At 34.9% G+C, this 17,222-nt stretch overlaps 1 protein-coding gene across 2 annotated transcripts in view; it reads left to right on the top strand.

Moving 5' to 3' along the window:
• Nucleotides 1-6,112, top strand: part of LOC129221977 (uncharacterized) — a 266,809-nt gene extending 260,697 nt beyond the window's left edge. For both annotated transcript variants that reach the window (XM_054856385.1, XM_054856386.1), the window contains exon 9: nt 5,938-6,112. In XM_054856385.1, the coding sequence (XP_054712360.1) occupies nt 5,938-6,034 (97 nt within the window). In that variant the 3' untranslated portion in view covers nt 6,035-6,112. The remainder of the gene's footprint in view (nt 1-5,937) is intronic.
• Nucleotides 6,113-17,222: the final 11,110 nt, after the last annotated feature.

Raw genomic sequence — 17,222 nt, 5'->3', positions numbered from 1 at the left:
ATATGTAGTTCAAGACATTTTGCCCTTTTTCAGCATAAACAAAAAAGCATAGAGTATTTGGCAAAAACACGTTGCGTATCCACTGCTCAAAAGTAATCTTTCGTAAGCCCAGAAATTATGAATACCTTTAACTCTACCACAATTTGTGCATAAATATCATATAACTTAAAGACAACAGTGAAAAAAACATATATATTTTTTTTAATTTACGCACAGAACCAGCTTGTTTGAATAACATTGCAGGGGCGTAGTTGGGGGGAACTGTTTGAGTATCGAACCCACGACCTCCGGCGTTTAAAGCTAATCTTCTACCTCAGAACTACGGAAGCCCATCAAGGAATGTTTTTTGATCAAAATAACACATGCTAGCGTATGAAACAATTTAATCGAAACCGAAAATATAAGATTAGTTCAAGTTAAAAGCATGTTTCAATAAACTTGTTTACATACATATTAACTGAATATCAACAGCAAGTTACGTTGCTTCTGATAGCAACAAGTATATTTGCAGAAAATTTTGACATATGTATATTGTCAGCTTGGAAAATCCATTTCGAATAAATGCGTGTACAAGGTTGAAAAAATAAAGAAATAAAAAGTTGCAAGTCAACCATTTCAAATATTAAAGCAGTACGCTGAAATTACAAATTACAGACAAAGATATCAGAAAGGAAACTGACAGTTGTTTGTGTAATAGAGGAAAAGTTAAGTAACCTTAACTGCATGAACTCAAAAGCAATTTGTTTATCTGAGAAAATTACTTACCTCCGAACTTTAAAATTTATTCCATAAGGAGTCCAACTTTTTTCTTCGCATGCAGGTTGTTCAGAAGCGGAAATCGCTAACTCACTTTCACTCAGCACACTTACAAACTTATATTATATATATATATATATATATATATATATATTAATTGCTTCTACATTCCAGTACGTGGAAAGGATGAGATAAATCCAACAGTATTGTATTCAAAAATATGCATCCGAAGTTACATATTTCCCATTTCATCTATTTCAGCCAGAGCACTATGTTTACTGGTAAAACACACTGCTTTCAAAGTTTCGCGCCAAGTTCAAAGATCGACGACTGGTGGCGTAACGAAGCGGGGGGGAAAGGAGTTGTCTGGCCTGTTATCACGTGGGTCTCGGCTGAACCCTGGACTTGGAGCAGACCGCAAAAGTTTCTCTGCCCTCAAAGAACGAGACACTTCGTATGTCCGCTTGCCAATTGTCTTTTTCTTTCCTCTTCTTCCAAACAACCAATAACACTCGCATCCATTTAAACTGTAGCTAAAATGAAAACAAGTAAAAATATTTGTAAAAGCTAAGAAAAAAGGACACTCGTTATTGCAAACGGATTGCACACAGACGCGATCAAATAGATCTACTGAAACAAAACAAATTGCATCTTTAAAGCAGAGGGAATTTTTTCGAACGTGGCTGGTTCGGTTACTCATTTACTCTCGTAAGCAGGGTTGCCAGAATCAGGAACAGTAAATACGGGACAGGCTTTCTATGAGTAAAAAGGGGGGGGGGGATTTTTTGAGACGTCTATTCATGATAAATCTGAAAAATTCATTCGCAACAAAGCATTAAATTTCACAAAATGTGCCTTTTAAAGTATAAAAATCGTTTTCATTGCGATTGACGACGCATGCGCAGAGATTTATTTCCAACATTAGTCGATGAGCAAAGAAGAAGCAACCAGTAGCGGATTTTAGGGAGGGGGGGGGCATGCCCCTCCCAAAGGGATCAATTAATTTCACTATTTCATTACTTTTAATTGACTTCTCTATAACATAAAGATTTTTTTTTTTTAGTTTTTTAAAAAGAACACAAAGTTTATATGAATAAAAACATTTCTGTTTGCTAAAGAAGTAATATTGGACTCAGTGGCCAGAGCAGCAGAACGCATTTAACTCATTGGTTTCGAACTTAAGGGAATGTAATATCGCGATTCGTCCATTAATTCTTCATTGATTTAATCAATAATTATTAACATTTCAAAAAAAAAAAAAAAATGTATAAACTACCTAGAAGAGTCACTTCGATCCAGGAAACAATTTGTGAAATAATAAATTTCTTTTTCAGCTTATGAAAAATACAAAATGAAAGGAAACCATATGGTAGTTTCTTGGCAGAACCATATTAGTAATGGAAGTGTCATGTAGTATCAAAACGTTACTTCAACTGTATCATAGCTTTAAGAATAAATCAGCAACTGCTTTGAAATTCGCAAAAGAAATAGTTTCCGAATTGTTAAATAAAACTTATACGATATGAAGCTATGATATTTTTAATTACTTAATATTTTATAGTTAAATTATAAATTAAACATATTTTATGTCCACATTCAAAGTTAAATTAGTGCATAATGTTTATGTACTTAAAGAGATTACTTGGACTCAAGGTATCCTAAAAAATATTTAGAAATAAAGTCATGAAAACTTTGTTTTGAAACGTTGTAGGGGGGGGGGGGGACTCTGCATTTTCCGGGCTCCCTCCAAAAATTATTTCCTTACCCTCCCCTGGAAGCAACCATTCGGTTCCTCATGGTCTGCCACCAAAACAAAAACATACAAACCAAATCGGAAGGAAAATAATTTTTGCGTTTGCTGCTACATGATTTTCTTATATCTCATTATTTCACATGTGTTGTTTTATTTTTTCCCCCTTAAAATAAAGTCTCGTTCTGTAAAATATTGTTATCAGGTAGAATACGGGACTTTAGCCGTCCCGTACGGAAGTTCCCCGGGACGCGGGAGAATTTTTCAAAATACGGGACTGTCCCTTGAAATCCGGGACGTCTGGCAACCCTGCTCGTAAGTGGTGTAGATCTAGAAATAAGTAAGAGTAAATCTAAAGCAGTAATAAGTGCTGTCGATTAAAAAGTCAGATTTCGGTGACTTGAAAGGTTTGATGTTATAGGAAAGGAGGGAGAGAATAAAACATGAATGTATAAAATTTCTTTTGCCCTTGTGTATGCAGATGTGTGTCAGCTAAGCATTGCTGGGGGGGGGGACTTTTTTTTTGAAAGAGAGAAGGGCCGGGAACAATCCAGACTGCACATTAACCACCCGTGGGTAACCTGGAGTGTACTGTAATTATAATTATTCAACTTTTCGAAAAAAAACCCCATCTGAACAAAATATTAATCTATTAGGGTCATGTGAAATTAATGCAACAAAGAGATAGTACAGGTAAGTTAAGTTCTCAGGGAAAACTATGATTTGTTGTTCCCTTAAAAAAAACGTACCTCTCATTAAACTCAGTAAGGAAAATCCCTAAAAATGCTGTTATTAGCTTCAACCTTTTCAAGCATTTTCGCACTTAAAATCCCAATTTTGACAGTTTATGTCCCCTAATTTCAATGGAAAGAAAAAGAAAACAATCATTTAGAAAAACTATTTACTTACATAAATCATTGAAACAATTTACAATAACTTACTGTTTTCTATCCGTTGAGATTGATGTTCTAATGTTTTACCGATTTTCCTTTATACTTTAATTCTGCTTTACAATCAGAAAAATCATTAATTTTTCTAGGGTTTTACCGAAAACAAAAGAACAAGTATCGAGCCCCCTCCCCCTCCTTTGCCCAGTTTATGTTCAGTGTTATGAATTGAAAAACTATGCTCCGGAGCCTTACAAAGCAACCGGTCATCTTCATTTGGTATCCTCTGATAAATAGCGAATTCACTGATCGAGTAACGCTCTGACGTTATCAACAATCAAATTCGAGCCATAGCATGATAATTTGATAATATATTTTGGCAATGCTTGATATGCAGGGAAATGCTTTATTTCGACAAGGCTGAACTGGATCCGGTAACTTAACTGTTTTACTGGTAAGACTGCGTCATTTCAGGGGAACGAAGAAACGAAAAAGTGGTCAACAATGGTCTCTCCGTGCTGGAGTTTAAGGTTCATCCACTGGAGTTAGGGTTAAAATGTCAACTATCAAAATACTCCAAACAGGCAATTGCTTCGTTCAAGTGGAGAAGCAATTTTCACCCATCATACAATTGTTGCAAATTTGGGGCCAAACAATCAGAAATTAGCGTCTGGAAAACAGACGGAAATTTCGTAGTAATAAAATAAGCAATGATAACAATAACAAAATAAGCAATGGGGGGAACAAGCCCCCTCCTTTTTCTTGTTTTTCCATGTTATCTAGAAAAAATGTAGATGAATTTAACTTTTATGCGTTTTAGCTTACGACTAAACGACACGACCTTGAGGGTCACGGATTTAGACAAAATTCTAGCTATAAGGTCCATTCTCACTAGATATGAGGCCAGGTAAAGCGGTTTGACTGCATAGGCCCTAGTTTGACTGCAACGAGGGTCCAAAGTTGCTAGTTTGGCCCCAGAAATGCAATGGCGTTTCCATTGGAATTTCAGAATTCGACATTATGTTCGTTATCCCAACACCTTTAGCATCTCTTGTTAGTAAATTGAGTATAAGGGAGAACATGTATATTTATTTATGGGCATTATCTAAGCTATTTGAAAAGTCGAAACGACCTTGTGTGTGTGTGTGTGTGTTTTGTGCCATGCGCAATAAATCAGAGCTTTTTTCCTCTCCCATTTTTTGCTTATCACTATGGGATATCTTTGATAGCAGACGATAAATATCCAGTTAAAGTAAAAGTTTTTATTAGCAAACGATAAATGCTTTTAATAGCAGACGATAAATATCCTGCAACTCTGTTATTTTGGCACTCAAGTTATTGAAATTAAAAGTAGTAGCCAATTCAAATTTGAGAACCGCTTATTAAAAATTAGTATTCAACATAATTAATTCAAAGGTAAGCATGCAAACGGCTCTCATTGCAATACAGTAGCAGAAAAATGGATAAAAATGGTAATTTTAAAGGAAGTTCCATTGCATTTCAGGTTCCAAATTATCAACTCTGGACCCCCCTTAGAGCCGAACTAGGACCTATGCAGTCAAACAGCTTTACCAAGGTTCAAACCTAGTGGAAATCGACCTATATCTAGAATTTTGTACAAATCCGTGACCCTCAAGGTCGTGCCGCTTTGTAGTTAGCCCGTAAGGTTCATCTTTATATGAGGTGCGGCCCTTGGATAAGAAAAAGTTGGTCACGACTGCCTTAGCCTAATTGTGGCAAATTGTTTCCGTTACAACGAAAACCAACTTCACAGGAATAAAATATAGAATGCTGAAGATTGATTGAATGGTCTACAAAAATATTAAATTTGTCTCTATCATGAACAAAAATAGTGAATTCCGAACAAATTGAGGACAAATAACAAGATTGTGACCCCAAAAGTTTTTTTTTTTTGTTAGCTCCTCGTTCTAAGATGTCACACCGAAATGTATAGAATTACTTCTTGTTTTTTTCCTCATATTTATTTTGACTGTACACCAGTATGCCAGGGTTATTGGCTATCAATGACATTTCCATACGTGATTGCAGACGTTTATTTTAAAAAACTATGCCTTACATAGCAGCTGGTCTTCATTCGACCTTTCAAACTCCTGTGCGTTTGTGTACACACACACACACACACACACACACACACACACACACACACACAAACGCACACTCACACACACATGCACACACATACATACATACATACACAGTGAAGCACCGTTTATACGTTTTTCAAGGGACTGCATGAAAAAATCGTATAAATGATAAAACGTATAATAGAGAAACGCATAAACGGTACTTCTTTGTGTGTATATATATATAAATATATATATATATATATATATATATATATATATATATATATATATATATATATATATATATATATATATATATATATATATATATGTATATATATACATAATAAAAAATTAAAACGCAGTTAGCCTCTATGATAACGAATTAGTAAAATATTTAAAGGTTTTCTAGTTCGTTTTCCAAAAGCTGTTTTACTTTTATATTTTTTCTTCATAGGTGCTGGATTTATTTCAGAAGCACAAGTACGGCTGTAGTCAATACGCCTAGTGGATGGTCTGGAGACATGGGTGTCTATGACAGAAACTGCTATTAGGACTGAATTTGGACGAAATAATCGGAGAAAACAATAAAGCATTTCCTGATCAATCTTTGTGTACTTTATAATATTTAAAAAGCATAATGGGGTCGTTTCCAAAATTTTAAAAGCATTATTTCTGAAAGAGCATGTTTAAAAACGTAGGATCTGACCATTTATTTAAATAATTTGTTTAAGTTTAATATTTAAAAAAAAATTACTTAAATCGGCGCGCTTTTAATGTTTATGCTTCTGTCCGATGACATCACAAATGATGAAATGCCATTTTGTGTTGCCATTCACAGAGCAAAATATTTAATTCGCATCTTTACTCACGAGTATTGGCAACGATATGGTTGATAGCAAGCGTAGAGCGCAATTTTAATTCGCTTCTTGATTATTATAGCGTGGAATCGCGGCAGAAAGATGCGGCTAAGTGCATCATTTGTGACGTCATCAAGACCACGCCTTGTTTCAAAAATCGGACATTTAAAAAAATTAATTAAGAAATAGCTGTTGGGAAAATGAAAGTATTCTCTGGGTCCATGTTTTTATTATTATTATTATTATTATTTTTTGCTTATTCTATCAATTTCAGTGACAGAAAGTACGACTTTTGACTGAAGGAAACAACCCCATTGCAGAGTTTTATTAGCGAAAAAATCTCATTAGTAAAAGTTTTAATCAGTTAATTTCATCCAGCTCAAAGCGTGTAGAATGTGCACCTTTAAACCTAACATAATGCAATATGCAGTTTATCGCAACCTTTTACAATATGTTACCATCAACCAACTTTTTTTGGAATTATTACCTTTACAATATCATAAAAAAATTAAATGCTTCGAAACAATGTTCTGAAGAATAAATAAAAAATATTCAGGGAACTTTTTTTCTTACTTGACACGTCACTAGATTACTAATTCCAATTGTGTTTTGTGATTAATTGAGCAGCAACAAAAGGATATTTTTTTTGAAAAATGTCTACACCGAATTACAAAGCTGGCAGTGGACAACAACTTGCCTTTGCGGAACAAAAACTCACAAGTGTTAAGCAGTAAGCTACCGCCCCTAAACCAGAGTTAAGGCAGAACTGCATGAAATAGGGGAGGGTGGCCCAACGCGGTAGGTTTTCGAAGAACGCTCGAAAATTGTAGTCTTTGGATTTGAATCGCAACAATTTCGGTTTTATTTCCTAGCAGGGTTCTTGAACTTCAAAATAAAAAGTGATTTTTGTATTATTTCAAACCCAATATTTTTTTATTATCGATCTTAACAAACATGTGAAAAACCCGCTTTATCCTACCATTGAGCCCAAATCGGGTAAGCTTAACAAATTGTGGTTTGGGACATTTGCCAATCAAATATGAAGTTATAAATGACTAAAATAGTTTACCTACCATCAAAAAAATATACAAAAAATTTGTACTTATCCAATTAAAAGTCAGCACATTTGTTTATAAAATATAAAGAAATAACTGATTAAATAAATAGACAAATAAATTGCCATCCTAAAAAAAACTTTTTGAAGTTATACTTATCCAGTTAAATGGAAACGCTAAGTCAGCACACGAATCAAGAAATTACACATAAATATATGATTAAATCCTTTACCTGCTTTGCCCGAAGGCACATTTTTTATTTCAATAATTTGCTCCCTTAATTTTAAAAAAGAAACAAACGAAATGACTATCGGAGTTTGTAGATGGATGGTGGCAAAATAACGTAATATTATTGACAATCAAAAAAATAAGCTGGTCTTCGACTAATCACAAATTACAAAACTTCATTTTTTTAAAAGAAAAATATAATTTTTTTTTATTTTAAGCCTGGTTACACCATACCGCTTCACTGCTGCTTCGCTGGGAGTGATTAAAACTGTGGGTTGTTCATGTAATCACAAGATACGTAAGCATCGCCGCTTACACATCATGGGGGAGGGGGGGGGGGGTGGCGTACGAAGGTCTACCCGCTTTGGGCCACCCTCCGTTACACCAGTCAACCAGCCCGGTTATCACATCCAGAGATTGCAGTTTCGTTCATATTAGAACTCATCAGTCTGGATTAGTGAATAACCGGACTGAAGTCAGATATCATCTCATTGATGCTGAGAGGGCCAATAAACTGGTAGATAATTTTTTTTTTGTACTTGTACATATAGCATACAACATTTTATTTCAACGCATTCAGGTATTTTTTTTTTGTCTGCCATTTATTTAAATTATTTATGTAATCGTAAGAAGAATTTTTCTTAAATTTCCTATATGATAATGCTGTTTGAAATTTGGATGAGTTAAGATTTAATTTAATTTGTACCCTCATGAATAAAAGCGAATTTTGCTATAATGTTTTAGAATCTTTCTGCAGCTGGATACTAGATGGCAGCATGAATCACGTTTTAGTCTTGGCTTCTTAATAGGGTGAAGCGAAAAGGGTTTTTTTTTTTCGAATTTCTTTTTGGTGAGGTAGGAAAATCGCACCTTCAACACCTTTCTGTGCCCTAAATATTAAAAATAAATTTTTTTATAAAAGATAAAAGAATCCATTTTTCATCCATTTTTCGCGCGCGGTGGGAAAGTTTTGATTTAATTTAAGTACACTAATTTAAGCATTTTTTCATCGAAATCTATTAACCAGTGGCGGCTCGTGCCTTAATTTGGCGGGTGGGCTTGCTCTGTAAAGCTTTCACAATAATATTTATACAGATAAAATGAAGAGAGCTATAGTTAGTAATGCTGAGCAACAAAATATGGTCCTTTTGCAGTTTCTGTATTTCGAGCTTCTCTTCAAGCGTCAAAGTTGAAATTGGTGTTTTAGTAAATAATTCACTTGATTTTTTTTTTAATTTCAAGGTAAACAACCTAAATTTAAAGACAACCAACCCATGCAACTAGTAATAAACAACACACAGCATTAATCAAACTACTATTACACTCTTTATACCTAAAACAATCAAGTTGATCGCGCAGTAGCATTAATTTCGAGTTAGCCATGCTTCCTTAAATCAAGTTACAAAATCGGCAACAATATTTTATCCAGAAACAGTTTCCTTAATTGACAATTTATTCTTCTTGATTACAAAAAACCTTGAGTTTTTATTGTGTGAAACCACATCACAATACCTAGGGGCGCATCACCATTCATAGTTCAATTAATTTTTTTTTGCATTTAAATAAAATGTGTAATTCTTTGAAATATTTGCATGCGTTTACTGATTAATCAATACATTTTTTTAATGTCATTAAAAAATTCAAAACACTTAAGAATATTTCAATTTTATAAAAGTTATAAGGCTTTTTTTTTGTTTTTGCACATATTTCAGAAATCGTTTTTGCTAAATGATCATAATAATCATTTCTTAAAAGCTGTGCATTCGTTTGCTTATCCTATTAAAAATATTCTGTCGTTATTTATGTAAAAAATCATAAAACTTCCATAGTAAATTTTGTTTACAAGGATATAAAAAACTCTCAACATTTTAGTAATTTATAAAGTGCTTATCCAATGCACAATTTTGTTAAATAGTATATTGTACTGAGAGCAAAACGTATTACTTTGAAGCTGTATCTTCAATACAAAAAAATCCTTAACTATTTCAATAACATGGAAATGCACAAAAAAAAAAAAAAAAAAAAAAAAAAAAAAAAAAAAAAAAAAAAAAAGGTTGAATTTTTGAATTTTGAGATCTTGAATTCAAATTATGCTTTTCGCAATCGCGAATTGCGATAGGACCCTGATGCTCGTTGGGTTTCTTGTTTCTATTTATGGCTTTTATCGCAACCGTAATTTGAGTTCAAGACGTCAAAATTCAAATGAATGTCAGGGGCTGGATGTTGTGTGCTGTTTGCTGTTTTCATGTAAAAAGAATTGTGTGATTTCGAGAAGGGTCGTTTATAAATAATTTGATTCCGAAGCACATGGACACCTACCTTATAAGCATAGAAAAATAAAATCAAACGACGGATGTAATCCAACGGTCAAGTGAAAACAATATGCAATTCGTGAGTGCTCAAAAAGAAGTTCATCGAGAAAACGCACACCTAGCGTGACTACAGCCAATATATATATTTTTAAATAATTAAGCTAGTGCGTTGTAACTCCATAATTTTTGAAACAATCTGAAGTTTTCAAATAAACAAAACTCAATAGTTTTGTCATTTTTGAGGTAATGTAGCTGCTACGTCTTTTAAGGACTGAAAGTGATGTACCGGATCTAACAGAAATAATTCAAGTTTTGTTCCGCGATAGAATACTTTAACATAGAAAATAAATTAATAAAGCCTATTTTACAATTAGTACTTTTTAACTTTAGCCAATTATCAGAACAAAGAAGAAAATTGAATGTATCTCTCCGAATTGAAGCTGTTTTGTAAAAGTTTCGGACAAATTCAGAGCTTTTATTAGCACCACACTTAAAACCGACTGATCTGTGCTACTCGAAAATAAACCGTCCATTCAGAAATTCCGCTCGTATTGGTTCCAAGCAGAAAAATAAATTAATAAAAATTTGCATGAGATGCGATAAATCCATAAAATTGTAAATCCCTTTCCGGATTCAAGACAAAAGAGGGACGGAGGAAAAGAAACCTTTTTTTCATTCACGTAGGCTTTTTCGTACAAGTGACGTACTTAAAATCCTTCCCCCACCTTCTGCTGCCCTTCCATGGGCTAGAGAATTCTTGCCCATGGAGGATTAATTGGGGTGGTGCGTCTTGCGGTTTTGGTTTGTTGGTAGATTAGTCGTGAATGGTTAGGAGTGGAGGTGTGGCTGGGGCAAACCAGTCGGAGCCCCAAGAAATCATTGTCAAAGCATGCAAGCGCGAACGCTAACAGATGGAAAATTTCTAATATTTTATTAGCCATATGAAAAATGTTTTAGAGATTTAAAATCTGTTTCACGCCCCCAATTCGTCGTTTTCTGTTGTTTTTTTAACTGAAATACAAAACGTTATTTATGAATAATTTATTTTCCGGTGCACAATTGTTCTGGGGGGGGGGGGCGAGCCCACCCGGTCCATAGTGACGAGCCGCCCCTGAGTTCAACATTTTGAAAAAATAATAAAAATGAATAATTTTTTTTTTTTTTGGTTTAGAGTGGGAAAGTTATGATAGGTCTAGTAGTTTTTTTTATACATAAACTGAATGGTGTACATCGTTTAAAAAAAAATCATTATCGTAAAAAAAAAAAATGTCGCTTTCCGATCTGGATATAACGCTAGTTTGACAGACATAACTTCTGACTGCAATGTGAAATTCACCTTTCAGGATACTCACTCCCAATTTGCCGTTTTGTCTGGTATTGCTTGACCACGGAGAGATGGCGGATGATCTTGAAGCGGAAACAACATTTGTATTATTTGCAATAGGTTGAATCAGCCAGAAAGCGCAGGGTGGTAAGAGGCGCGTTCTCGTTGATCCTATCACATCATACAAAATTATAATAAACAACCTAACAGAAATTATGCAAATGATGTTTCCGCTTCAGGATTATTTTCCATCTCTCCGTGGTCAGCCTTTAAATCCCAGCTGCTCACTGCAAAAGCAAAGCGTGTTCTTCCATTTGCTCCAACCTACTTATTCAAATTCGAATTTAAAACCTGTGCAGACACTAAAGCTCAATATTGAAACTGTGTAGATGATGAATCTAATATTCGACTCCAGCTGTCAAAAACTAAACCCAGCATATTGTTACTGGTTCGTGATACAGCTTCAAACTTTCTTGAAATGACGACACAGTTCTTGAAAAAACACAGGAGATTTATTTACACTATGTACAGGAAAGATACAAATACAAATACAAAAGTGACGACCAGCAACAGGCTCTGGGCCCAGCTAGACTGGTCCTAGTCAATTTACAATCCCCAGTAAAGATCAATGGCCCTCTTAAAACTGTCTACTCCCTTGCTCATTACCACCTCTTCCGGTAAGCTGTTCCAAGGTTCCACTACCCTGCTAAAATAATAATTTTTCCTAATATCCATGCTAGCCTGAGATTTAAATAACTTAAAACAATGACCCCTTGTCCTGTTTTCAGTGCTAAACTTCAGCCCCGTAACATCATTAACAGCTGCTAAATTCACCATAGCAATTAGGCAAATATCAATTAACACAGTATACTCAATGATGGCACACGTATTTACATCCAAATATGCAAAACAACACAGCGAAAAAGAAGGCTAATACACACAGAGCAAAATACATGCTCTCAGTCGAGACTAACGCCCGCCGTCGGCCGTGGCTATTTATTAATCCCGAAAGAGACCTCTCAAATATTCCACAAGATTCCTAAAGTTTCCTTCAATTTTCTTTTTATTCATTCACAAACCTTATCAATGGAAAATAGGGGGACCGTATACTTCAGTCGAATGTACGGGGGCTGTATATTCATGACACGACACTATTTACAGGTTACATTACTACAATAATTTTAGATGAAAGATAACACTGGGGAACAGCAATTTCGTTGTCTTAAATCTGTGACTTATTTTCAACTAACTTTTGGCCTCTGAATTCAACAAAAATCGCAGTTTTTGTCTATCACGTCAACTTTTCAAACTACAGAATACCCTCAAAAGTCATACAAAATAAGTAAAATGCAGTAAAAACTTATGAAATGCCCTGTTTACAAAAAATAATTTTATTCATACAAAGGCTATTATAGTATCGCAAGTAAAATTGTGTATTTATACAGATTAAGTTTAAAAATTTCGCTTATAGCTTTTTCTGGAGTGTTTAATCTGTGGACTGGTGCTCCAGCAACAGTCAGCTATCCTAAACGCATCCAATCTACCTTGATATCGTGTCTCCATGGACCTTCAAATCTTGATAGAATTGCTCACCCTGTTCATCACTGACTGTACCAAGATTTTTCAGGAAGTTTGCAAGATATAAGCTATGTAAAAAATGCAATTTGATGCTCATGTGGGAACCAAGCATTCGGAAGCTCTCCACAAGTTGTTGGACAATTTCTGCTTAATAAAAGGTTCGCATAGTTCCACGAAGACTTTTAATAATGTTTTTGAACGCCAATCAAGCATTTCTTTGGAGTTTCTAACACTGTTCCGATGAAAGTTTCATCTTTAATAAGCTCTCGAATCTGTGGACCATCAAAAACACCGGCCTATATCTTTTCAAATGACAGGCTAGGAAATACGGAAATGAGACACTTAGAAGAACGTAAATTTGAACGTAAATTTGAAGAACGTAGAAGTGGAAATGAGACACTTAGAATGTAATAGTGCTTCCTATAATCCATGCATGCGCAGATCTGCGTATCCGCAGACGCAGCAGAGTGGCACTGTCTAAAAGGGCCCAACGACGAAAGAAATTGACAAAAAAGTTGAAAAAAAAAAAAAAAAAAAATCGGTACTGAGATTTATCGTTGCAAATATACACTGCTGGCCTCTGGAGAGGGGCCCTACAGATTTTGTTGCAGGGCGGCTCAAAATTTATAGATCCGGGCCTCGATCCATGCTCAATTCTGCGGAGAGTACTCACATTCTCATAAGTTGTAAAGAAAAAACTTGACGTAGCAGAAGAAAACTAAATGCAGCTTTGGAATCAGCTTGCCTAATTAACTACATAACAGCTCAAAAAACAAACTCAACGGAAATTATATTACAAATTGTTTCCTAGTGTAATTTAATGAACGCCAAATTTAGCCAGATTACGACAAATTAATCACAAAAATAATTACTATTTACAGAACTTGTAACAATTTTAAAACCAATTTCAGCTAAAACAACCTCACTCTTCCCTTTAGTTCGAAGTTCAATTTTAAATTTTAATCTCTGTGCTATCTATTCATTTCTGCCTGTTGATTTTTGTACTGCAGAGTTTGCAAATACAGTTAAGCGTTGTAAACTGTTGTCTGTTTTCCACGAGAAAGCACTTGACTCCGCCTTCGTCACGTGGTCTCCGATGATTCTGCTTCGCTGCATTTGGCTGAAGGTATATTCGGATCATAGTTGTTGCAAAAGCAGTAGTTTTTAAAATGTATGAATAACGAAAATAGCTACAGACAAGTGAAGCAAGTGATGTAAAGGACACTAAGACGTTTTTGCTAAGGCCTCTATAGTGGAGGAGCCGACGCATCCGCCATTTTGGAGCAAACTTGATCTAGTGCTTCGTAGCGATAGCATTACTGCTGATGTTTACATTTCTTTAACATGTGTTAAATCGAGTTAAATGGCTGGTTGTCCGGCTGTTAATTGTGCAAAGAGCTCCAAAAGAGGATTTCAGCTCTTCAGATTTCCAGCAGATGCAGGAAGAAAAAAAAAAAGATTAAAAAAAAAAATTAATTTGAATTTTGACATCTTGAATTCAAATTATGTTTTTCGCATAGTGTATGTATGTAGGCATGTGTGTTTGTGTGTGTGGGGGGATGTTTGTGTGTACGGGGTATGTGTGTTTGTGTCTGTGTGCTGGCATAAGTGTGGGGGGGGGTATGTGTATGTGTGGGGGGGGGGTATGTGTATGTGTGTGTAGGCATATGTGTTTGTGTCTGTGTGCAGGCAGGAATGTGTGGGTAGTTGTGTGTATGTGTGTGTATGTATGCGTATGTGTATGTCGGCATATGTGTTTGTGTCTGTGTGCAGGCATGAATGTGTGGATAGTTGTGTGTATATGTGTGTATGTATGCGTGTGTGCTTGTGTGTGTATGTGTTTGTGTGCGTATGTGTTTGTGTGTAGGTGTATGTGTGTATGTGTGTGTAGGTGTATGTGTGTATAGGTGTATGTGTATATGTGTTTGTGTGTGTGTATGTGCGCGTGTGTGTGCGTAGTTGTGTATGTATGCCGTGTGTGTAGGACATGGATGCAACCTGTAGACGGCTTTCGCTATAGGAGCAGCATCGTGAGGAGCCCGCCTGTCCACGGTGATGGTGCAGAGGGTGGCGGTGGGAAAATAAAATGATAGGACATCAAAAACAGTCAAATGAAAGCAATAAGCAATCGTGATTGCTCAAAAAAAAAAAAAAAGGATAATTAATAGCCCGCGAAGTGACTGGCAGCCTGGAAACGACGCCAACTGTTTTCAAAATTTCGCCAATGTTCACCTTCTCTCTCTGACTCTCTCGTTCTCTGTTTGGCGAATGATTGCCAATAAAGGTAGTTTTCCCTGTTGTACGCTTGCTCCAAAATGGCGGATGCGTCGGCCTCTCCAGTTATAGGGGTTCTAGTTTTTGCACATTAAAATGCACGCCCAAGTTAAAGTTTTCTCGTTGTCTCATTTAGAAGCACGAGGATATGTTTACCGAGCACCCCTGCGTAAAATAGAACCCTGCGTTCAAAAAGGCGGGGCGAAGTGCCTTCTCGTGAAAAACGGACAATACCTACTTAGTGCTTTTTTAAATAGTGATGTTCCCCTCTAATTAGTACCGGTAAATTAAATTAAGTTCATCAAATTACAAACTACAAGTATCTACACACTCTAATAACTAGGGTCCGTACTGAATATTGATTCATAAAAGGGATCCGCTGGGTATAAAGTTTGGGAAGTCATGGAATAAATTGATCGACATCTATCGGCATAGATGAGTCTAAGTAAATATATAGTATATAGTACAATAAGATCGAATTGAGAGGGTCAATACATTATATCTTATATAAGTTATTTTGAAGTGAAAATATTACAAGTGCAGTAGCAGTATAATTAAAGGAAAATACAATGCTAAACGTTTAGAAAAAAGGTATTAAAAAAAAAAAAAACCCTTCAATGTTATGATTATTTTTCTAGCTGGGAAAATAAATGACCTTGACAAAATCCCAGCTTCTTAAAAATTCAATTTGTGCAATTTTAGGAGATTTTTCGGAAAGAGAAATTTTTTTTTACAATTAATGAACTTGAAATCGATTTTGGAAAAAAAAAAAAAAAAAAAACATTTTATTTTATGCATTTGAATACGATTTTGAAACAAATTTACAAATAATGCATTTGAAATTGATTAAAAAAAAATCAATTAATGCATTTGAAATTGATTTTGAAACAAATCTACAATTAATGCATTTGAAATCAATTTTATTAGTGCATTTTAAATCGATTTAATTAATGCATTTGAAATCGATTTAATTAACGCCTTTTAAATTGATTTCGGAAAAAAAACTACAATTAATGCATTTGAAACTGATTTTGAAAAAAATATACAATTAATTCATTTGAAATCGATTTTGATGTACGATCAAATTTCGAATGCACATCAGTGGGTATGAAACTAAACATGGCCCACAACAAAGCTGAATAATATTTTTAAATAGCTCTTATGTATTCTTTTAACGATAAACAGAATTCATACTTCTCATTAACAGCACAAAATTTCGATACTCAATAGATTTCTTAACATTTCTAAGAAAGTGACTATTTCGTTTTACAACTGCGCCTTGTTTGTAACAAAAAAAAGTTACAGTGCTGGCCAAATTATTAGTCTAAGACTGTTTTAAAAGCAAATTCTTTATTGATTACGTAACTATATACACATTAACGAACAGTGAAATAATTATCTAATATTTAGTATGCATTCCCTTGTTCTTGATGAGCATTTTAAGTCTTTTTGGCATACTTTTCACAAGGTTTACTCCATTTGCTAACACTTTTTAAAAAAGGAGGTAAAAATTTGTTTACACTCACTATTATATATACTCACATACACATACTCACTAATTACCTAAAACTAACTTTAAATATAACAGAACACACTAATAAAAAGAACTAGTGAACTGTTTAAGCTAATTGAGGTTATGTTCCTGGTAAGTAGATAAACAAAGAACATAAACAAAGCAGACAGTGCTGCCACATGCAAACATTAAATTATTCTATTCTATTCCTATTCCTATTCAGAGTCACAACTGACTACAACTGTATTTATGTAGAGGACTGCATACTAAGTGCCTTTCCTCCATTATTTTATATACCGATAGATGGCAGCACCATCACCGGATCGAACAGTTAATGAGAATTTAGAACTAGTCCAGGAGCTAATAGCTACCTGGTGCTAGCACCCCCAGAGGTATCGTTTCACTTGGAGGACATTGAGACCACGAACATATTTAGCGTCGCCCAGTCCGATTAATGACGACGGTGGATCTTCGAACATCGAGGTTCGAACTCAGGACCCTCCGGTCCTGAATCCGACACTCTACCGATCGGGCTACCATGGCCCCTGGTAGGTAGATAACCAAAGAACATAAACAAAGCAGATCGTGCTGCCACCTG

The sequence above is a fragment of the Uloborus diversus genome, chromosome 5 (genome assembly GCF_026930045.1).
Source record: "Uloborus diversus isolate 005 chromosome 5, Udiv.v.3.1, whole genome shotgun sequence".
Lineage (NCBI taxonomy): Eukaryota > Metazoa > Arthropoda > Arachnida > Araneae > Uloboridae > Uloborus > Uloborus diversus.
This window is presented reverse-complemented; position numbering and strand designations above follow the sequence as displayed.